At 40.2% G+C, this 24,042-nt stretch overlaps 1 protein-coding gene across 41 annotated transcripts in view; it reads right to left on the bottom strand.

The window, feature by feature from the left end:
- The window catches only part of NEK11 (NIMA related kinase 11), a 272,407-nt gene that overhangs the window by 247,931 nt on the left and 434 nt on the right, over positions 1 to 24,042 (bottom strand). For 27 of the 41 annotated variants that reach the window (XM_086345852.1, XM_086345908.1, XM_086346034.1 and 24 more), the window contains exons 2-3: positions 23,207 to 23,352; positions 21,154 to 21,435 (exon numbers count right to left, since the gene is read on the bottom strand). In XM_086345852.1, coding sequence (XP_086201978.1) covers positions 21,154 to 21,323 — 170 coding nt within the window. In that variant the 5' untranslated portion in view covers positions 21,324 to 21,435; positions 23,207 to 23,352. The remainder of the gene's footprint in view (positions 1 to 21,153; positions 21,436 to 23,206; positions 23,353 to 24,042) is intronic. The other 14 variants (XM_086345865.1, XM_086345969.1, XM_086346105.1 and 11 more) reach the window with 1 other exon arrangement.

The raw sequence follows: 24,042 nt of genomic DNA, 5'->3' as shown, positions 1-24,042 counted from the left end.
CTTTCAAACGAAAAAGTTATACTATAATTAATGGGAAACTATAAAAAAACAAATTTCTGGGATTTTCAGGATCAACTTTGATGACTTTTATATTCGTAGAAAGTTAAAACAAAGGAAAATAAAATACTTCATCCTTAATCAATTAGTTTGTTTTCAAAGTAAAATTGTTTTCAAAGTTAAACACTCAGTTATGATACAGGACATCTTATGTTTATTCTCGGCTCTCTAGCACCCCCTAGAGCTACGCCCATCACCTCTCCACAGTGACCACCGCTATAGAAAGGGAACTGTGATGGAGGCTTCCGGACATAATGAGATGGAGATGAGTCCATGTGCTTCATTTATACAGACTACAATGACAAGCAATATCCAGCTTGTCAGCTTGTCATCAGCAGCTTTCAGCCCTCAGCCTGAAGAGGAGATTCTTCAGTGTCTAAATAAATAGCCCTGACTCAGAGCCAGTTTGGCTTTCTCTGAGACTGGGAGCCGAGGAAGAAGGAGGTGCCCACCCGTGGAAGGCACTGGCTCTGTTGGGCTATCCTTTTTCATGGTAGAGAGCAGGCCCACATCTGGAAGTGCAGTGATGAGGCCAGCACCATGGACAGCACGCTGGCCTGCTTTCCCACCACAAGGGGCTCTGCTCAGAGGCCCTGTCAAATGCTGCATGTTTTCCTCACTGCAGTGCACAGTCCATCTTTCAGAAGGGGGGCACCTATATCTCAGGGTGACAATTAAAAATAACAAAGTAGTCATTGAGCATTAGACCCATGTGCTTTCTGAGAGGAATCATTAATGAAGGCGTCTGGAGGCTTTCAGGCCCCACATGGAGGACTTCCTGAGGGCCCCCATCACTGAGCCTGATCATAGGAAAACAAACAGTATGCAGCTGGCTGCTGATGGAGGCACGATGTGAAGCTGAATGCTCCTCTAAAAACACTCGGTTCCTAACAGCGGGGAGCTATCCCCTTTGAGATCTCGCTCAACCCAACACCACAGCACATTCATCTCTCCAGCAGAGAAGGACACACAATGAGGAACAGACAGTGTGAACCAGCCAGAGATGTCATAGAAGTCTCCACTGAACCTCAAGGCAGTGAAATGAGGTTAAAACCCTTCAGAGGAAAACTCAAGGGCCATCTTCCCAGCCCACAGTCATCTTTTTTCCCCTGTAACCTGGTTCCCACCTCCAGAAAAAAGAAACTGAATAAGACACATTAGAAATATAAACATATGCAAAAATGTCTCCCTCTGCTGTTAGGAAAACAAGAGCTTTAGTGACAGGTTTTGCTCCAAAATGCCTTCTGATGGTCTTTTATCTCAGCTGTTTTTGTTAGAGTCACTATTGATTACCATTCTAATACCAAACATAATAGGAACCATGGACAAGCACGGATCAGACAGATACACACCCAGCACTCTCATCATCTTTCTACATCCTATTCTTTCCATAGCACTTCATCACATTTCAACGCGTTATGACCTGACTTATTCATCATCTCTCTCTCCTCAGCTCCACCAGAATGCTCCCCCTCCTGCACTGAGAACTGACTTTGCTGTGTTCACCACTATATCCCAGGCCTAGAGCAGCACCTGAGAGTAAGCCACCCACCCACTCACTCCTCTGCGTGTTACTTAAGGTACACACTGCTTCCTAATCACCACTGACTGAATGACTCTGTGGCATCAAGCATTTGGCTGATATAAACTGGGTCTCTTTATTTTTCCCTGTGGGACTCAGCGAGATAGATCCTCAAGACTGACCCCGCTCCTCACCTGGGAACAGTGAGGCATCGTAGCCCTCCTGTCTCTGGGGTGGAATATGGTCTAGCTAGTTAATATGGACATCAACCCTACTCTGCTACATCAAGAGAGGCAAAGCCAGCTCAGCCTTGGAGTGAGGAGGAGGGAGGGACAGGAGGAAAGGCTGCCCAGCTACACTTCTGGAGGGCCATCAAACTGGTCCTACACATCAGGACACACCCATCAACCTAAGCTATAACCACTCCCTAGGCCATCCCAGCAATGCCACACCCATCAGGTGCCCTTCCCGGGAAGAGCCTCTCCTTGCAGCTCCTCTGGGTTTATCATTTGCATCAGTGCTTCTCACCAAAATGATTAAAATGTCCTTCTGCTCAGGGCTGCAGATTCCTCAAGGGCTTTGAACATTGTCTCTTGACCAGAGCTCTAAGCCCAATTGCACCCTCTGTCACACATATACACTGGCAGCTCCGAACTATGTCCCTACCCAACTTTAAATATATTTCCCATTTCTGGGCCACTCCAGCTATAACACACTAGGAATTATAATTTATAGTAATTCTATAATTATCTTGTGAGCAATACAGTCACACTGCATCACATTTTTGCATTCTGAATTGTTTTGTGTTTAAACTAAAAATATACTCCATTTTTGCTACCCTGCTTTACAAGGTCTCAAAGAATAGAAGTGGCCCAGAGCTTTCTCAACCTTTAAGAGACCCTGATCCCGCCCACCTCATGGCCCTTCTGATAGAGCTATTTGCACTCAAATCCTATTTTCAGCCCAATGCAAGCTCCTGGAGGACAGTGGCCATAGCCACCAGCTGGATGCTTGTTAGATGAAGCTGCTCTTGGCCATGCTCAAGGGCAGTGTAGAGTGAAGTTCAGTCAAATTTATGGCTTTTTCTTTCAATATAGACTGAAACTAGGGAATGTCCATCTAATACAGGATGGCAAGAAAAAACAAACCTATTTCATGTCAGTTAAAATAGTCTGTGAAGATAAGAGGGTTTTTTTCAGCTCACTTTTCCTTTCCTAGAGAGAAATTAAAAGTACATTAATGATCTTTTTTTAGCCTCTTATTCATTTAACCAGTGAAGTTAAAATATGGGTAGATTATAACCAAGTGAAGATGGCATGAGGACTTGAGTTAACCCTACAGGAAGAGATGCTGCCCTCTCAGTAGCGGGTCTGCATGTCACTTTACCGCCACCTGCTGGTCATGACGGTCAGCGTCATGAAACAGCGTCATTAAAAACTGACTTTCATTCCCATTCCTCTTTCTGAATCTCTTGCGAACTTAGATACCACAGATCCCTGTGACCAACAACTTCCACTTGGTACCACGGTGTTCAACATGGGTAGTAACTCCTGAGCTGGCTCCTCAGAACACCAGTGCTAGTCAGAGGGGCTGGGGAAGGGAGTTCAGTGGCTGAACACTCGGTAAAAGCTCTGGAAGGGTCACAGTGTAGCCAGCAGATTTCAGGCTCTGAAGAGTTCCTTAGCAAACTGTCTTAACTCTGTGGAATCCAAGCGTTTTCCAAACTCATTTAATCATGTAACCACTTTTGACACAGAACACCTATCCACATTTTCAGGTACTCTAAAGGCTTAAGGTTAGAGGGCACTGAGCTAGTTCCAAAAATCACAGCTGTAAATGTTTCATGGTATCGAATGCTTGCCTACCCCACAAACTAGACAATTTCACAATATGATTTTCATTTATAAATGACTTGCCACCAGATTTACACCCTTTCTTACATCACCTCCAAGACACACAGAATGGCAAAGTAATATTGTTGTGACTATCACGTCACAGCCAAGTTATTTCAGAAACGGAAAAAATCATCTTACCATGAGACCTCTGTAAGACGTTTCCAGCAGTGCTTCTCAAACTTTTCCAGCAAAATACCTCTAGTAGCCAAGAAGGGAAAACTTATACTCTGGAACAGAACTGCCAAAAGCAGAACATGCCTGAAATCTCATGCTTTAAAAATTCATGTAAGAAACCGACGTGTTTGTGAAAAGATAAATGTTCAGGCTTACTCACTGCAGCAGTGTTTTTAATACCAAAAGACTAAGAACAACCCAAATGTATAGCAACAGGAAAGTAGCTAAATTATACTACAGTCATACAGTGGAATATAGTAACTATATAGTTGTTAAAGAATGGAAACATTCTCTATATGTTGTGCTTGTTGTTTAGTCAAGTTGTGTTCAACTTTTCACGACCCCACGGACTGCAGCACACCAGGTTCTCTGTCCCTCACCATCTCCTGCAGTTTGCCCAAGTTCATGTCCATGGAATCAGTGATTCCATCCATTCTCTATATAGTGACATGCAAAGCTCTCCCAGATATCTTGGCATACGAAAAAAAAGCATGAAACAATAGTGTATAATATACTAGTTTTTATCAGAAGGGGACAAAAATAAGAATCTGTATTCCAGATATGCCTATATATGCACAAAGCATCTCTGGAAGGATCCACAGGAAACAAACCCATTATATCTTGGGGAAGAGAACGGGAACTCAGAAAAAGGGGAACGAGGATGAGAGGAGACTTTTCACAGCACAGCTTTTTATATTTTTTGAGCCATATAAATGTATAATCTATTAAAATTATATTAAATTTATATAATATAAAATTTATATTAAATTAAAATTATATAAAATTTCAAAATTATGCAAATTTTTATTCTACTCCATGACATAGTCATATTTGCTCTAATTTTTTTTTAATTACACATATATTTTCACAACTGTAAAATGAAATCCATATTTAAAGTCCTGCTTCATGGGTCATCTGGGACATCATATGTGTGGTTCAGTGTGAAAAGTATGGGTTCTGGCCATTTAAATCTTGCTTAAATATTTAGCCTTCATTTCATTTGGAGAACCAACATCAGCACACAAAAAATCTGAGAATGCTACTAAAAAATGCTTTCTCAACAGTTTGGGATTTTTATCTACAGGCTGGGGTTTCTAATTGGGGAAAGATTAACCCCAGCATCTTAGAGCTCTTATGCCCAAAATCAATACCAATCTATCTTTGGTAATTAAAAAAAAGCCACCACACTGAGATGGCTCCCAGAGTGTAAAGCTCACAGACTTCTGCCCATTCGTCAACGCTAGTGAATCCAGCGGCAGCCAAACCCCAAAACCAAACCTCTGCTTCACGGCGCAAGTAACTGAACTTCAAACTCTTCAGCTATTTTCTACACGTATTTAAAGGATTGGTGATTATTTTTTAAATTAATCAGTCTGGCTTAAGTCAATTTCCTATTCCCTTAATGGAAAAAAATAATTAGGCTTCTTTTGGTTATACTTCCACACTTTTATTAGAATGCTTTTCATATATTATATGTGAAAAAATATAGCATTTCTTTTTTATATGAAAGATATGGGCTAAAAATAAATAAAATACAACTCAGATATAACTGATGGAACAAGCAAATGCAGCATGACTAATGTCAATAAAAGGTACAATACGTACCTAGTGCATTTTGTCCCAGAAAAGATATTCTAAGGACAAGTTTTGCATCGTTGTTTGCCTCCCAGGAGTAGTTTAATAAACCAACAGTGCTATAAATGTCTCCCAAATTCTCCCAAACTGAAATTTTATTTCTAGGTATAAATAAGGCCAGAGTTAAAAGGACAAACAGCGTGCAGAGATGAAGCACTGGAGCATGACCAGCAGGGAGTCATCTGCTGCTGCTTTCATCCTCGCTGCTTCCATTTCAGAAGGCTGTTCTCTCTGGGATCCCTTCAGACAAACAAACAGAGAGTGGGGACCACGAGGACTTAAAACTCTACTGCAATCTCCTGACGATCTGTTGGATATTCATGAGGGGTAGAATGACTCCACCTTTAGATTTTATATCAGCTGTAATAATGAGTTATGAATAATTGATCTCTAGGTAGTAAATTATTCAGGCAAGCACACAGTTTCCAAGGAATCCTGGAGAGAGTCTAGCTAATGGCATGAGATGAGTCAGAGGCAGCTGCCGAAGGGACACCCCACATCACCCCACGCAGCGGTGGCAGGGGAGTCAGGGATCCCAGCAGGTGCTTTTCAATGAGGGGGCCATATTAACGCCTTTTGAATTAGTATAAAGTGGAAGTTCCCCACAGGGCACTCCAGTGTCTCTCCAAAATATGAAACACTGAGCCCTGACCACTTCATCCGTCAGACCAGGATATTTGTTATCAGCTGAGTACAACCTCTGCTGCTGAAACTAGCGCTGAACTGAAAAACTATGAAATCAAGAATGTACGTGTGTGAATACACACACACACACAGACATCCTTGTGTTTATGTGTATGCATATATGCACACACAGTGTACGTATACATACATGTTCACAGTTTGTGTGTTTGTGTACATATATACAAAGACACACACACACCAAGTTTTTGTCATTGTGCAGAGAGCAAAATAATGCTAAAATAAGCTTTACCTGGAGGAAATTATCTACTGCTCTTGGTTTTCAAGACCTGTTGAATACACCTTGCCCCTTCTGAGTTCAAAATTCAACCTTTTTAAAGAGAATACGGCTTACTTCAGGTATGTGTCGAGTCCCATCCATATCAAACACCCATTCTTAAGCAATGTTAAACTGCCTTGCACATAACATGTCATTGAACCTTCTTATAATTTTCATTTCTAAAACAATTCTGAAAATAATGGAAATTATTCATAGTTAAAGCTCAATAATCACTGTACTGAAATATCTTTCAAAGTGCACATGAAATAAAAGCAGCTGATCAACAAATAGCAAATCCATTACTGTAAAAACTGCATTGTCTGATCTTGCCTCCAAACCCACAACATCTGTACTTGTGTGAGGCCCATGAGAAGGAAGATGAAGGAGAGAGGAAATGAAGGGCTGCCAGGCTACAACTTTCCTCAAATCTCTCCTGAGGGATGGCAGGTATAGCTACATGATTAGGTTTCTAGAGGTTTCTCCAAACTCAAACTAAAAGGGAAGTGGAAATATCATTCAAACTTAAACACTGAGTGCCAACCACATGTAGGAATTTGAGGAAACTGACACCCAGACACATTCTAATCAAAGCTTCAATATTCCAAATTTTCTATTAGAAATTTGGAAACTTAGAACATATGCATTTAACCTTCCTTCCTCACTTGCTCAATAAAGGTCCTGAAAAACAAAGCCTTTAATTTTTCTCTGATCTAAAAACAAGATTGATTGGTCTGAACTCAAAGATTAAGAAAGCAACATTAAGCTTAAGCTATCAAATTTTACAGTGATCATCACTAGCAACTGCAAAATCAACAAGCTTAACAACCTCAGAGATTCCATGTACCGTGGTCCAGGGTTTGCATTTTTTTTAATTTATTTAATTGGAGGCTAATTATTTTACAGTATTGTAGTGGTTTTTGCCATACATTGACATGAATCAGCCATGGGTATACATATGTCCCCCATTCTGAACCACCCTCCCAACTCCCTTCCCATCCTATCCCTCAGGGTTGTCCCAGTGCACCAGCCCTAATCACTCTGTCTCATGCATCAAACCTGGACTGGCAATCTATTTCACATATATGTTTCAATGCTATTCTCTCATATCATCCCACCCTCGCCTTCTCCCAGAGTCCGAAAGTCTGTTCTTTATATCTGAGTCTCTTTCGCTGTCTCACATATAGGGTTATCGTTCTCATCTTTCTAAATTCCATATATATGTGTTAATATACTGTATTAGTGTTTTTCTTTCTGACTTACTTCATTCTGTATAATAGGTTCCAGTTTCATTCACCTCATTAGAACCGACTCAAATGTGTTCTTTTTAATAGCTGAGTAATATTCCATTGTGTATATGTACCACAGCTTTCTTTTCCATTCATCTACCAATGGACATCTAGGTTGTTTCCATGTCCTGGCTATTATAAACAGTGCTGTGATGAACATTGGGGTACACATGTCTCTTTCAACTCTGGTTTCCTCGGTGTGTATGCCCAGCAGTGGGATTGCTGGGTCATATGGCAGTTCTATTTCCGTTTTTTAAGGAGTCTTCACATTGCTCTCCATAGTGGCTGCACTATTTTGCATTCCTACCAACAGTGTAAGAGGGTTCCCTTTTCTCCACACCCTCTCCAGCATTTATTGTTTGTAGACTTTTTGATAGCAGACATTCTGACCGGCATGAAATGGTACCTCATTGTGCTTTTGATTTGCATTTCTCTGATAATGAGCAATGTTGAGCATCTTTTCATGTGTTTGTTAGCCATTTATATATCTTCTTTGGAGAAATGTCTGTTTAGTTCTTTGACCCATTTTTTTGATTGGGTCATTTATTTTTCTGGTATTGAGCTGCATGAGCTGCTTGTATATTTTTGAGACTAATTCTTTGTCAGTTGCTTTGTTTGCTATTATTTTCTCCCATTCTGAAAGCTGTCTTTTCAGAAGGTTTGTATTTTCTAAACACATCTGTGCTTTGTGCTTAGTCACTCAGTCGTGTCTGACTCTTTGTGACCCAATGGACTGTAGCCCGCCAGGCTCCTCTGTCCATGGGGATTCTCCAGACAAGAATACTGGAGTTGGTTTCCATGCCCTCCTCCAGGGGGTCTTCCAAACCCAGGGATCAAACCCAGGTCTCCCTCATTGCAGGCAGATTATTTACCATCTGAGCCATCAGGGAAGTCCAAGAATACTGGAGTGGGGTAGCCCATCCCTTCCCCAGGGTGTCTTCCTGACCCAGGAATAGAAGCAGGGTCTCCTGCCTTGTAGGTGAGTTCTTTACCAGCTGAGTTACCAGGGAAGCCCTATACACACTTATTAAGGTATAATTGGCATGTGATACACTGCACATATTTAAGGTATATAATTTGATAAATTTTGACATCTGGATATGCCCACAAAACCATCTCCACAATCATGACAAGGATGCCCTTCAGCTCCAAAAGTTTCCTCATACTCAGGGTTTGCTTTTTAAATAACTAAAACTTTGGGTAGATTTTTCACATGATTACTAAATAATAGCGATGCTGTCTTAATTAGTATGTTCTACATGTCAAAGGTTTCATAATTGTTCATTCATACTTATAATTATCAGGTAAAGGGGGCTATGAGAGCAGCTGAGAAATAAAAAGTGATTTTATCCCTGTTAAGACTATGGAACATAAACTCAATTTCATAGTATTTTAAAGCAATGAGTCACATAATATTAACGGCATATTTTTAAAACTACATGAAATTATTTATATAATGCACAATTAATATAGTACATAAGCTACTTTTAGAAATCTTTGGTGTTAACTATATCTATTTCCCATGTAAATATAAACTTACAAATCATTGGTTCTAAAAGTGAAGCTTAGAAATAAGTGACCAAGAAGCTAATAGTAATATACAGGTTGTTGTTTTTCTCCCTTGTTGACTTTCAAGTCATACAGGTCAATCTAAGTTTACTATTTAGACATGAATGTCATGGCAACCAAACCTTTTCCCCAGGAAAATCTGCTCAGGAGTAATAAAGTAAGCCAAAACTAATTTTAACCTGAGAGCTTCCTGCTTTCTCATTTCTTTGACAATTAAGTTATAGATGAATATCATTTTCCAAGTTATTTAAAGGTGCACAGTATCACAACTCAAATTTTCAGGTCAAAATATTATAGAGGTGGGTACTGGCCAAAACTGCCCATACCTACTTCCAGGTCAATGCACGTGTCAAAAAAGGAAGCAGATCAGTTCAGAAGGGAAAGGCCTGGGAAAACAAGATACCCTCTCAGATGATCCTCAGGAGCAAGCGACAGTACAGGGACCTGCCAGCTGTGCCAGGCCCAGTGCTAGCTGGCTTGTTCCAACAAACGCTGCTGGAGCAAAGCTTCTCTCAAGAAGGAAGGCTGCTTGAATAGAATCAAGAACAAGAAGGGCTAGTTACAGTTTGTTCTGGCATCAGGAAACTATAAAGTTAGCTTGAAGAATATTGTGACGTCAACCATTAAAAACCTTGGATTTGAAATCTATCGAAACTCATCTCAGTCTTTGCTGTAACACATCTTGCAGGAAAAAAAAAATTTTCTTTATTTGTTAGGGGATTAAAAACTTGAACTGTCCTACACCTATAAAGTTTTTTCTTGTGTATTGTACATTTATTCTCAAAGCATTTTGTTGTATTTACTGAACGCTAAGTGCTAAGTTGCTTCAGTCGCATCCGACTCTTTGCGACTCTATGGACTGTGGCCCACCAGGCTCCTCTGTCCAAGGAATTCTCCAGGCAAGAATACTGGAGTGGATTGCCATTTCCATCTCCAGTTTATTGAATAAATTAGACAAAAATCACATTTAAAATAATAGGCTTACACACTCTTGTGTTTTTAAAACTTGAAGTAGTCAGCAATGACAATGTTAAAGGGACCAGCATATTCAAATACATTAAAAAATATTATTTATTAAAATAGCTTAGATATCCCTACCCCCATCTCATACATTTATAAAGAATAATATTCCCTATTTACCTGGGGGTATTATTCAGTGTTAGCAAAACCATTAGCCTCTCTACTCACAAATCCACCAAAGCAATACACTGGAACAACAGAGTGGTATAAGGAAAGAATTTAAATAGTCTGAAAACGTAATAAATATACTAAAGTAATTTATCTATACTCTTCTCCTGTCAACATATTTTAAATAAATCACTTTTGCTTTCTTTCAAACAACAGTAATGTAAGAAAAAAAGGATTTTAAAAAAAGGCTTTTTGTGTGTTGTTGTCTTCCTTCTGAATGCTTCTTGGTGGTTCAGTCTTCAAGGCAGGCTTGTTTGGCTCCTGAAGTGGAGGGTTTCCTTGCACCCTACTCATCCTAAGGTATTGTATTTATTAGTCATCCCTCATTCCTAAGTATTACATCCAAGATAAAAAGCTCATGGTTTCTTTCCTGCTAATACATGCAGCCTCAGGAAGACGTGAATCACTTACCCCAGAACGTCAACTTCATTATCACAATTGGGGCAAACCAGTGTGCACCCACTCTCTCTCCTCCCTTTTCCCTTCCAGCTCCCAAACCCTAATTATGTAAGATGGCCAGAATCTCACAGGACCTGAACTGCAGACCAAGTGGCAAAGCTCAAAGTGAAGTCTAAGTTCAAACTTACCCTGTCCAGATTTACCTAGGAGGAGCCTATACACAATATGTTCCAGAACATGAACTACTTTAAAAGAGATTTTAAGATGCACTCATATTATAATCTGTATTAAAAGACTGAAGATTTTAAGGGGAAAAGACCTGATCACTATAATAAAAAAACAGAAGAAAACTATATTTTCTGGCATGGCAAAATGGAAAGAAATCATTAGTTTCCTCCAAATTGCTTTTATAACTCTCCACTGCATAAACCATTGAATCCTATTAAATTAGCTCACTCAACAATCCAATTCCATCATCACAGATACCTGCTGGGGAGAACTCCTGATCATAATATAGAAATAAGAGCTTTAATAAGAGTACAGAGAACAGGCTCAAAGCAAGACTCATTAAATTTATTGATGTCTTATTTAGAATGACTCAAAACTGAAAGTAAAGATATGTCCAAATAATTAAGTAAATCAGACAGAAAATCCATAATAGGTACAATATATAAACAGTAGCTTTGCTGAAGGCTATCTGCTATTAAATAGCAGAAATTAATGTCATTCTGAGTCACTGAAAGCTGTTTCAAATATTATAAAATCTATACATTCTGATAAAGAACTATTACTCATTTTTAATTACTTTGACACTAGCAGGTTACTAAAATCAATTTATTAATTTTCTAAGAGGAAATAATGTCCTTTTCCATAAACAGTGAAAACATACACACAGAAAGGGAGGCTTTTTAGTTCATTCCTTATAATAAGAAAACTGATTTCTCCATGTCTCAGTGTGTTGGAAACAAACTTGAAAATGGATGAAGTCCTTTTTTTCTAATTACATTGAGCATCTCAGCAAAAGTGGCTATAATCCACTGAAAGTGAAAGTGAAAGTCACTCAGTCATGTCTGACTCTTTGCAACCCCATGGACCGTATAATCCATGGAATTCTCCAGGCCAGAATACTGGAGTGGGTAGCCCTTCCCTTCTCCAGGGGATCTTCCCAACCCAGGGATCAAACCCAGGTCTCCTGCATTGCAGGTGGATTCTTTACCAGCTTAGCCACAAGGCAAGCCCAAGAATACTGGAGTGGGTAGCCTATCCCTTCTCCAGCGGATCTTCCTGACCCAGGAATCGAACCGAGATCTCCTGCATTGCAGGTGGATTCTTTACCAACTGAATTGGCTCAAATATTCTTCAACTGAAGCACAGAAGGCCCATCACTTCTCAGTGACTGAAGCTTGGTTATTCATTAGTGTTCCAGACTTATACCACTGACAGAAAGGATACACTGAAATAGTCATTATATAATATCACTAAGGATACAAAAAGGCACAACAGTTTTTCACTTCCACTTCAAAGAATACCAGAATCTGGTCACCACATTTGTTGAATGAATATCAGGTTTCTTTATTATGAAGATTTTTTCAAGCTTTCACATGGTATAAAATTCCAAATGTACAAAAATGGTTCAGTGGAAAATAAGTCTCCTTCACTCCTTGTCCTCAATCTTTGAGGCAACTACCATGACCAATGCCATGTTTCCTTGAAGACTGAATAAATGCCTGTCAGTGGATACAGTAAACACCAGAAGTTGGATGGCAGGATTACAGATCATTTTCCTGCTTTATGCACACATGTATTTTTGTAGAATGTATGCATGTTGCCTTCAATACTGGAAAAGAAGGTAGCCAAGGGTTAACTGTAAGTACGTGCCTCTGGAGTGTTCAGGAGACATACACTGGCTCTGAGGGTTCCCAGGAAAAGAGTCAATGGGAACAATGTTCCCTATTATGAAGAAGAGACCCTTTGTCTGATTAAATCAAATAACTCTCTAATTCTTCTACCTATTTCATTTTAGTTATACTTTCACTTCTGATTAGATATTCAGCTTCTCCAGACTCACCCCAGAAAATAGTGGGGAGGTACATGAAAGGAGGTGCTTATTCATTCTCAGCCTAGGATTAAGAAGCTGCATCATGATTTAGAGTCATCTTATCTGAATTTGTTCCTCACCTAGACTGATCATCTCTAGGTGTATTAAGATGAAAGCTGAGGAATGGATCTTAATGGGATGGCTTTAGCATAGTTCTGTCCTTCAAAAGCCCTGACTCCCTTGACCCTACCCCTGTTGGTGGTTACAACATAACACTTTGGAACTGGGCTATAAACCTGAGATATTCTCAGGAGGGACTGGGCTAAGGACAGCCATTTTTTTAGCTTTACAATAAAGGACCTGGACTATTCTGGGTTTCTTTTTCTTGCCTCTGTATAACTTTTCACCTCCTTTGTTCTCAAGGTCTAAGACCACTGTGCTCTTGCGGTCAATATGATTAGTTCTGTCAGCAGCCCCCAGCCTCCATCTCTCCCATATTGTTTCCATGGCTGGGAGGGAAACATGCTTGTTAAGGCTTTTAAAAATCCACTGTAATACAGGCCCCAGAGCTTTCCTCGCTGTGTGGGCTTGGGGAAACTTCTCCAAGGATTTGGTGGCCTTTCCTATTTAGGATCCTCATCTCATACTAAACAGACTTGATACTGGGAAAAAATGTCCTGTGGAGAGAAAAGGCATTTCCATGTTAACCATGTTGAGCATATTCAGGCGAAGACCAAAGTGTAGGTGCACAGTTATGGAGGGAAATATTTAGATATTTTCATGGATAAAACCAAAGGGGGAGAAAATGAAAGCTCTGAGATAAAGCACAGGAACCAGCAAAATAATGACCTCACGTAGCTAAGAGGAAGCTGGGCAGCGGCCATTCCCACATCTCTAAGAGCAACCTGCCACGCAGAGGCTGAACAACTGCACTAGCCGCTGGTTGTTTCATGTCTCTTCTAGAAAGAAGTTCCTAAGGGCCAAACCTTGTATCCTATTGCTTCAGTTTCCTTCCTGGTTCTTGGTCTAAGCCAAAGATTTATTACATAAATTGTATTACACGCTTGAGTTGACAAACTAAAAGACTAGAGCAGAAAATCAACTCCACATAATAATGTCACTGAATCTTAAATGTGATAAAAGTTTTTTTAAAAACCAGCATTCTATGCTGATAAGATTAATGTTGAAATTCACCAACTGTGGCCCATGATTCCTATTAAATTATACATACTATTCTAAGTATCAAAGTAACTTCCTAGTTTATCAAAACCTTTGGTTTGTATAATAAAAAATTGACAGCTTAACAAAAAACAAATATTATGAGCCAGAATTGGAATAAACTTTAGGAATATGCATTAACTTTATCACCACCTTCACATTATCATTAGACCAGAGTTTCTGTAATTTATTATGAAAGAAAATATTCCCAGATATTGTTTTATGAATTTCATGACACAGAGTATAATAAAGTAAAATCCCCTATCTCATCTCATTCACTAATCATTTTAAGCTTAATTTTATTCTACTGTGATAACTAAAACAGAATGCCAGATATTTCTATGCCCAAAAAAACCCCCCTCTCTCCAAACATTTATTAATCAAGTATAATGCCCATAGTCTTTTAAAAAATCTCATAGTAAATGCAGAAAGTCAATAAAAATGTAAAGGAATGTGATATTTACATTGTAATTCAAATTCACAAATTCATGAATAATGTAGATGGTAGAGTGATGCCCTCAAGAGGCACAGTAATGAATTGCAACTGTCTAAGAAAGTTTTTTAATTAAATCTAAAGTGCATATTTCCTGGACCCAGAGTTCACAGGAACTGTTAACAGTGACCTACAGACCAGATGAAGCTCATGGACTGTCAAATAACTCCTTTACTACGGGTACCAAGGCAGTAGGCTGGCATTTGAAGGTACTATGCATGCATGTGTGCATGCGTGCTGACGCTAAGTCATGTCTGACTCTTTGTGACCCTAGGACTGCAGCCCATCAGGCTCCACCGTCCATGGGATTTTCCAGGCAAGAATACTGGAGGAGTTGCCATTTTCTCCTCCAGGGGATCTTCCCGACCCAGGGATCAAACCTATATCTCCTGCATTGGAGACAGATTCTTTACTGAGACACCTGTGAACCCAAAGATACCACACCCTCTACTTATCAACTCAAAAAGTTAGGAGTGTATCTGAAAACATGAAGAAAGTCAGATCTACTCTGATCTGTTAAGGGAACAGCATTCATAACAATACAGAAATCTTTTTAGGAGGTATTTTCTACCCATCTCTAAACCAATTTCCTAAGTTTATGACCTAGTATGTAAAGCAGAATAAAAAACATAATCTAACGAAACTGCCTGGAGAATGGGCGGTGCTTGTTAACGTGGTTTGATCACAAACCAAAGGTACAACTGCCAACACTCCCGGGAAAGGATGTAAAAATATGGGCTCAGTCTCCTGCTTCTATGTGTGCATTAAAACAACAATCAATGGTGAGCTGCTGCCCTACACAGCTAAAAGGGCAGCGTTCCGAGGACCAGTTCCTTTCAGACAGCCATAGAGACAGGAAAGAGTAGGTGACAACAGAAGCATTATGATCTCATGAAAGATTCTAGAAGTTTCTAAGATCACACACCTAATATCAAATAGCTTTGCTTGGAGACTTTTCTCTCTTAAAAGTGGAATGCAAGGGCTTCCCTGATGGCCCAGAGGTTAAGAATCCACCTGCCAATGCAGGGGACATGGGTTTGATCCTAGTCCAGGAATACGCCACGTGCTGAGGAGCAACTAAAGCCTGTGTGCCACAACTAGTGAGCCCACACTCTAGAGCCTGCAAGCCGCAACTATTGAGGCCTGCGTGCCTAGAGCCCATGCTCCACAACAAGAGAAGCGACCACAATGAGAGATCAATGCAGTGCAACAAAGAACAGCTTCTGCTCACCGCAACGAGAAAAAGCCTGCTGAGCAACGAAGACCAAAGCCCAGCAACAAGACACAGCCAAAGAGAAAAAGAGAAAGAAAGAAAGAAAGAGGAATGCAAAAGAAAGCTTCTACTTAGAGAGTCCCAGTTGCAGTTGAGCTTCCCTGGTGGCTCAGATGGTAAAGAATCTGCCTGAAATGCAGGAGACCGGGTTTGATCCCTGGGTCAGGAAAATTCCTGGAGAAGGAAATGGCAACCCACTCCAGTATTCTTGCCTGGGAAATCCCAGGACAGAGAAGCCTGGTGGGCTACAGTCTATGGGGTCACAAAGAGCTGGACACGACTAAGTGACTAACACTTTTGTTTCACTTCCAGTTGCAGTTACCAGGTGGTGTCTAAGAAAACTGAAGCTCGGATTAGGAACCTGTATAATCTTAATCTCAGTTAAGAACAAGACTAGCTTTACTTACTGATCTGTTCACCTTCAAGGCCTGTGGACTTAGCCATGACACTGCACTGCCTTTCTTTGAGCATGCTAACGCTCCATGAGCAGCCATATTCACAATCTTTCATAATTTCAGCAGCTCTAAAGTCAAACGTCAAAGATGGGCTCGATAAAGGACAGAAATGGTATGGACCTAACAGAAGCAGAAGATATTAAGAAGAGGTGGTAAGAACACACAGAAGAACTGTGCAAAAAAGATCTTCATGACCAAGATAATCATGATGGTATGATCACTAACCTAGAGCCAGACATTCTGGAATGTGAAGTCAAGTGGGCCTTAGAAAGCATCACTATGAACAAAGCTAGTGGAGGTGATGGAATTCCAGTTGAGCTGTTTCAAATCCTGAAAGATGATGCTGTGAAAGTGCTGCATGCAATATGCCAGCAAATTTGGAAAACTCAGCAGTGGCCACAGGACTGGAAAAGGTCAGTTTTCATTCCAATCCCAAAGAAAAGCAATGCCAAAGAATGCTCAGACTACCGCACAATTGCACTCATCTCACATGCTAGTAAAGTAATGCTCAAAATTCTCCAAGCCAGGCTTCAGCAATACGTGAACTGTGAACTTCCAGATGTTCAAGCTGGTTTTAGAAAAGGCAGAGGAACCAGAGATCAAATTGCCAACATCCACTGGATCATGGAAAAAGCAAGAGAGTTCAGAGAAACATCTATTTCTGCTTTATTGACTATACCAAAGCCTTTGACTGTGTGGATCACAATAAACTGTGGAAAATTCTGAAAGAGATAGGAATACCAGACCACCTGACCTGTCTCTTGAGAAACCTATATGCAGGTCAGGAAGCAACAGTTAGAACTGGACATGGAACAACAGACTGGTTCCAAATAGGAAAAGGAGTACGTCAAGGCTGTATATTGTCACCCTGCTTATTTAACTTATATGCAGAGTACATCATGAGAAACGCTGGGCTGGAAGAAGCACAAGCTGCAATCAAGATTGCCAGGAGAAATATCAATCACCTCAGATATGCAGATGACACCACCCTTATGGCAGAAAGTGAAGAGGAACTAAAAAGCCTGTTGATGAAAATGAAAGAGAAGAGTGAAAAAGTTGGCTTAAAGCTCAACATTCAAAAAACGAAGATCATGGCATCTGGTCCCATCATTTCGTGGGAAATAGATGGGGAAACAGTGGAAACAGTGTCAGACTTTATTTTTTGGGGCTCCAACATCACTGCAGATGGTGATTGCAGCCATGAAATTAAAAGACGCTTACTCCTTGGAAGCAACGTTATGACCAAGCTAGATAGCATATTGAAAAGCAGAGACATTACTTTGCCAACAAAGGTCCGTCTAGCCAAGGCTATGGTTTTTCCAATGGTCATGAATGGATGCGAGAGTTGGACTGTGAAGAAAGCTGAGCACTGAAGAACTGATGCTTTTGAACTGTGGTGTTGGAGAAGACTCTTGAGAGTCCCTTGGACTGCAAGGAGATCCAACCAGTCCATTCTGAAGGAGATCAGCCCTGGGATTTCTTTGGAAGGAATGATGCTAAAGCTGAAACTCCAGTACTTTGGCCACCTCGTGCAGAGTTGACTCATTGGAAAAGACTCTGATGCTGGGAGGGATTGGGGGCAGGAGGAGAAGGGGGATGACAGAGAATGAGATGGCTGGATGGCATCACCGACTCGATGGACATGGGTTTGGGTGGACCCTGGGAGTTGGTGATGGACAGGGAGGCCTCGTGTGCTGCAATTCATGGGGTCTCAAAGAGTCGGACACCACTGAGCGACTGAACTGAACTGAACTGAACTGAAAGTCAAATGTCTACAAAAGCAGGCAAATAGTGGAAAGTGTAAGAGACAGTAAGAAGGGGCAAGAATATAGCTAACTGGAGAGGATTCTAAGATCAGCCTAAAGAAGGCCACTGCCTGCAGCTTCAGTCTGCACTGGCTGTACAGGCAGCAGCATTAGCAAATATGATCAAATCTTCTAATTTTTTTTCAAGAGAAGATGAAAAGTTCAACTTTAGGAGAGTTGTTAGGATAGCTGTCCATTTTTAAATACTGGCAGCTAATTTAGATTTTAAAAGAAACAACTCTGCAGGCCAAACCAAATGTATACAAAGTGATTATGACCAGTATATAATATGTTGTAGAGATTCTGATGATGAATGATTCCTGTCTGAGAGATTTTGGACTAGACCTTTCCTATTAAATGATTTGTCAGTTATCCTCACTGTCAAATTCATTCTACACATCCAGGCTTTCTTCAGCTCAAGTCATAATTCTTAAGTTCAGGTACTGCCAAGGTCACTAACAAATCACTTCCCACCCAATCGTCCCCAGCCCCCTCTTCTCTCCCAATCTCCTCTCCACTTCCCTATACACTTACACACATACACAGACCCATTATTACCCATTATCTCAAGTTTGAAATGTTCAAGTTTAGTCTTTATACAACTTTTTAGGCCTTCTGTTAACTCTAAAATTCTTCACATTTCTCATTAGTTGAAGAAACTAAAATTGTATACATTCTTTACACTGTGATTTTTTAACTCTTGGGTCAGATTTAGGTCTACTCTTAATGTCTCCATAAAGAGTCAATAATTTTCATAAATGTATCATCCTGTTCTAAATGTCTTGGGTATTTCTCGTATTTAAGGTAATAAATTATTTTTTGGAGTCATAAAGTATGTTCTAAGGACACCAGAAAAGTGCCAGCACTGTTCCCATTCTTCACATAGGAGTTCATCAAAAATTATTAAGTCTAGATACTTACTTTTAAAAATTCTGGACATATAGACCATTTAAAAGGTTGATTTTTTAAAAAATAAAATAGTAGTATCAGTGTAACAATTCCTTTTATAGCTTTTATTGCATATTAAGAAGTAGAAAGAAGTTTATCACACTGATTTTAAACCAATGGGCAAAAGCTGGAAGAATTCAGAGTAGCATCAAAACCTCTAAGATAGATTACGGGATGGAACTTTGTTCTTCTCAAGTTAAGGGCTAATTTCTCGGATCACTCTTCCTTCTCCTTTCTTTTCCTCCTGTGTTTCTGATGTACACGTTTCTTATTTTCAGTTCCAACTAAGTTTTTACTGCAGCAAATTCAAACAACTTTAAGCTAAAAATGAAGATTCATCCTTATTTGTAAGAGATGTACTGTCCAATAGCATTAACAGGTTTTCTCTACCACGAAAGTTTATAGGGTTCAATTAAAATCAAAAGTAAAAAAGTAACATGTGCATCATAAATACAAGATAACTTGAGATGGGAAGCTCTGTTTGGTTTAAATGTCTACTTTGAGGGCTGTATGACTACAGACTTTGAACAACTCCTCCATGGAAAAAAGCCAAAAAAGTCAATGTTATATTTCCTTCACTTGTGGTTCAGCTGGTAAAGAATCCACCTGCAATGCAGGATACCTGGGTTCTATCCCTGGGTGGGAAGATGCCCTGAAGAAGAGAAAGGCTATCCACTCCATATTCTGGCCTGGAGAATTCCATGGACTAGTTCGTGGGGTCGCAAAGAGTTGGACACGACTGAGTGAATTTCACTCACTTTCAGTACCCTCTATTTACCTCAAATGTGAATTACCATCCATTTGCATTTCATAACATTTCTACATTTTCTTCAGGATGGACTGGTTTGATCTCCTTGCTGTGCAAAAGACTTCTCCAGCATCATAGTTGGAAAGCATCAATTCTTCAGTACTCAGCCTTCTAAAAATGCAGTTTTTATAAACAATTTTTATTTTCTTATTCAAATCCCAATCAAGTTAAGCAGAAGCAGACTTTGGTATGCATAAAAATCTTACTTTCATATAATCTACCCCATACCAGACCACCTGACCTGTCTCTTGAAAAATCTGTATGCAGGTCAGAAAGCAACAGTTAGAACTGGACATGGAACAACAGACTGGTTCCAAATAGGAAAAGGAGTACATCAAGGCTGTGTATTGTCACCCTGCTTATTTAACTTATATGCAGAGTACATCATGAGAAATGTTAGGCTGGATGAAGCACAAGCTGGAATCAAGATTGCCAGGAGAAATATCAATAACCTCAGATATGCAGATGATACCACACTTATGGCTCAAAGTGAAGAAGAACTAAAGAGCCTCTTGATGAAAGTGAAAGAGAAGAGTGAAAAAGTTGGCTTAAAGCTCAACATTCAGAAAACTAAGATCATGGCATCTGGTCCCATCATTTCATGGCAAATAGATGGGGAAACAGTGGAAACAGTGGCTGACTTTATTTTGGGGGGCTCCAAAATAACTGCAGATGGTGACTGCAGCCATGAAAGTAAAAGATGCTTACTCCTTGGAAGGAAAGTTATGACCAACCTAGATACCATGTTAAAAAGCAGAGACGTTACTTTGCCAACAAAGGTCCATCTAGTCATGGCTATGGTTTTCCCAGTAGTCATGTATGGATGTGAGAGCTGGACTATAAAGAAAGCTGAGCACCAAAGAATTGTTGCTTTTGAACTGTGGTGTTGGAGACTCTTGAGAGTCCCTTGAACTGCAAGGAGATCCAACCAGTCCATCCTAAAGAAGATCGGTTCTGAGTGTTCACTGGAAGGACTGATGTTGAAGCTGAAACTCCAATACTTTGGCCACCTGATGCAAAGAACTGACTCCTTGGAAAAGACCCTGATGCCAGGAAAGATTGAAGGCAGGAGGAGAAGGGGACGACCAAAGATGCAATGGCTGGATGGCATCACCGACTCAATGGACATGAGTTTCAGTAAACTCCAGTAGTTGGTGATGGACAGGGAGACCTGGCGTGCTGTGGTCCACGGGGTCGCAAAGAGTTGGACACGACTGAGTGACTGAACTGAACTGAACTGAACCCCATTATATTATACTCACCGGCTGAAATGCCTTTAACAATCTCATCTGAGGACACCATTCAAGCAGCTTTTCAATCTCTTATTAAATTCTTATTTTAATGCAAAGAGCAAAGTAAACAGCACTTCATAAGAGCTGCACACACACAACAGCCAACTCAAGATTTGCATGAAATATTTTTTACTTACAATTCTTCTCCTTGTTTGGCTTTCTTGTCTGACACCAGAAAGACGGTTCCAAAACTTCCGCTGCCAAGTTTCTGTTGAAGCATGTATCTTCTCGCGATCAAGGACTTTGGACATGTGGAAACAGCTATTGATCCACTCACACACTTAGCAGCCTCTCGGAATTTCAGCATTGCTCCAAACAAGAGAGAACTGTTTGTTTGTTTACTAATGAGACTTAACTCCAAGTCTCATTCAAGTCTCCTAGGAGATGGTCAAATGCATCCAAGTAGTACTGGTCAATGCCTTAAAGAGGAAAGATCCAGAGGTCAGATCTAATAGGTGCTGAACTATTCCTAACAAAAAAATGTAAGTTTCTGATAGTGATACTGATTCCTTGATTAGTGGATTGAATGACCCAATGTTGGTTAACTTTAACTACTTGAGAAAATGTTAAAAGGTAGAGATACTGCAGATTCCAATATAAGGCAGTCTTTCACAAAAACAGAGCCTTCCCTCAGATAGCTAAATTTGGCAAAACTGAGTAACAGTCAAATTTCCCCAGGGTTCTGAGATGTATCTATGTTTTCCAATCAACAATCTGTTTAAGATTTTATACTCCCTGCCTACTTTTCAAAAAACATCCAAATAAAAGAACTTTATAATTCCCTAAAATATACACATCTCCATCAAGTTTTATGTAATTCTTTCCACCTTATGTTTATTTTTTTAATATGGGCCATTTTTAAAGTCTTTATTGAATTTGTTACAATATTACTTCTGTTTATGTTTTCAGTTTGTTGGCACAAGGCATGTGGGATCTTAGCTACTGCAGCAAGGATCAAACCTGCACCCACTGTGTTGGAAGGAGAAGGTTTAACCACTGGACCACCTGGGAAGTCCCTTATGTCTACTTTGACTAACAAATGGTGCTGCTGATGCTGCTGCTGCTAAGTCGCTTCAGTCGTGTCCGACTCTGTGCGACCCCATAGACGGCAGCCCACCAGGCTCCCCCGTCCCTGGGATTCTCCAGGCAAGAACACTGGAGTGGGTTGCCATTTCCTTCTCAAATGCATGAAAGTGAAAAGTGAAAGTGAAGTCGCTCAATCATGTACGACCCTTCGTGACCCCATGGACTGCAGCCTACCAGGCTACTCCGTCCATGGGATTTTCCTGGCAACAGTACTGGAGTGGGTTGCCATTGCATTCTCTGAACAAATGGTGAGTTAGGATTAAACCAGAAATTAGCATGACGCTGGTTTGATTTTTTTTCCTGTAGATTTTAAACCAGGATATTTGCATTTGTTTTTATAGATGTGAAGAGGGATATGGATTTGAAATGAATTTTTTCCCATCCCAAGCAAATTCTGATCCAGTTTCTGAAGTTTTTTTATTATACACACTGTGATAGAATAATCTCCCTGGATTGAAAACAACAAGTTTCACAAATGCAGTTCAAATCTAAAATTGTATTTTTATTAGCTGAATATAAATTTGTTATAGGTAAAGCTGTAATTCCTCAAGAAATTATATATGCATAGCAGAATTATGAAAAGCAGGACTGTTTCATATGAGTATGTGCATGGTAAAATCACTTTTATTTCATCAAAATGGAAAATGTTTTTCTAATAATTACGAAAAATGAGCTTCATTTTAAATTGCTAAGAAAGCATGATTTTAAACTGAATACTGGTCCTTGGAGTCAGATCAATGCCAAAGCTATAAAACAAAAACTGATTGTGCATAATGAGAAAACAAAATGTTATCTGTGTAGTTTGAGGTATATGGACAACGGGCTTCATCAGGGTGGTGGCCAATTACAAACATCCTTGGAATCCAACATAAACAAGGAAATGTCTATTTACACCACTTCCTTTCATGAAATAATGTATTAATCAGTTAAGTTTTTCCTAATGCCGGTGAGAAGGAAAACTAGTAACCAGCGAAGGATGAAAAGAAGGCAGGAAGCAAAGAAGGAAGAGAGGGAGGGAAGGAGAAGGCAAATCACCTAAGTGGCTAGGTGATCACGACAGTACTAAAACACAATGGACTGGAACTTCAGAGCTGGGGCCCATACCTGGAAATCCCGATATAACGTGGGATTATCAAGATCACAGAAAATATCAGTGAAATCTGATGAAAAAACAACTGGAGAACAGGACTCTCAATGTATCTTTGTTTGCTTCTGATCCCATAAAAGTGATGCTTTCTGGCCAAATGAAGCTGTTAAGAAAAGTGCATGGACTCATAACCTTTTCAACTGAAAAGACCCTTTCAGTAATCCTCCTTATTGGAGAGATGAGATAAAGGTCCCGGCCTAGGGAAGGTCAGAATAGTTCTGAGGAAGTCCAATTTCCCAGGAGCTCTCATTTGTAAATGAGCATTTAAGCCCAGCAGTGTCTCAGCAATGCGGCCAACGCTACAGGACTCCAGACTAAGCTCCCTCCAGCCCAGTCTCTCAGTGACAATCCGCCGCCCTCTCCCCAGTCCCACGGTGGGCCGATGGTTTCATCAGTCTCCTCTTTGCGACTGCACAGCCATCTGAGAACTGATCAGTGTCCCCTTGCCCCCACATTACAGAGGCTATGAAGGAACCTGAGCACAAGGAGCACACCTTCTTTCTGTGTCCTCGGCGACTGGCACAGAGTAGGTGTTCAGTAAACTCTGTCAGAGCAGCTAAATGCCCAGCAAACCAGCTGCTACCCAAAGTGTGTTTGGTGGGATAAGAGAGATAAGAGTCTAAAAGCTGCACATTGACTCTTGGTGGGTGGAACTGTAAGTTATATCAATCTCGGCTCAGTAACAACAATGGAGAAGAAGCAGATCTGACACCACATTCTTCTAAAGTAGGGATCTAACCTTAAGGGAAACTTTAACCCTAGGGTCAAACGAATAATTCCTTGCCTTAAATTT

This window comes from Bos grunniens, chromosome 1 (assembly GCF_055505025.1).
Source record: "Bos grunniens cultivar Pamir isolate PY7600 chromosome 1, Bosgru_T2T1.0, whole genome shotgun sequence".
Taxonomy (NCBI): domain Eukaryota; kingdom Metazoa; phylum Chordata; class Mammalia; order Artiodactyla; family Bovidae; genus Bos; species Bos grunniens.
The sequence above is the reverse complement of the archived record's forward strand: the minus strand, read 5'-3'. Positions and strand labels throughout refer to the sequence as shown.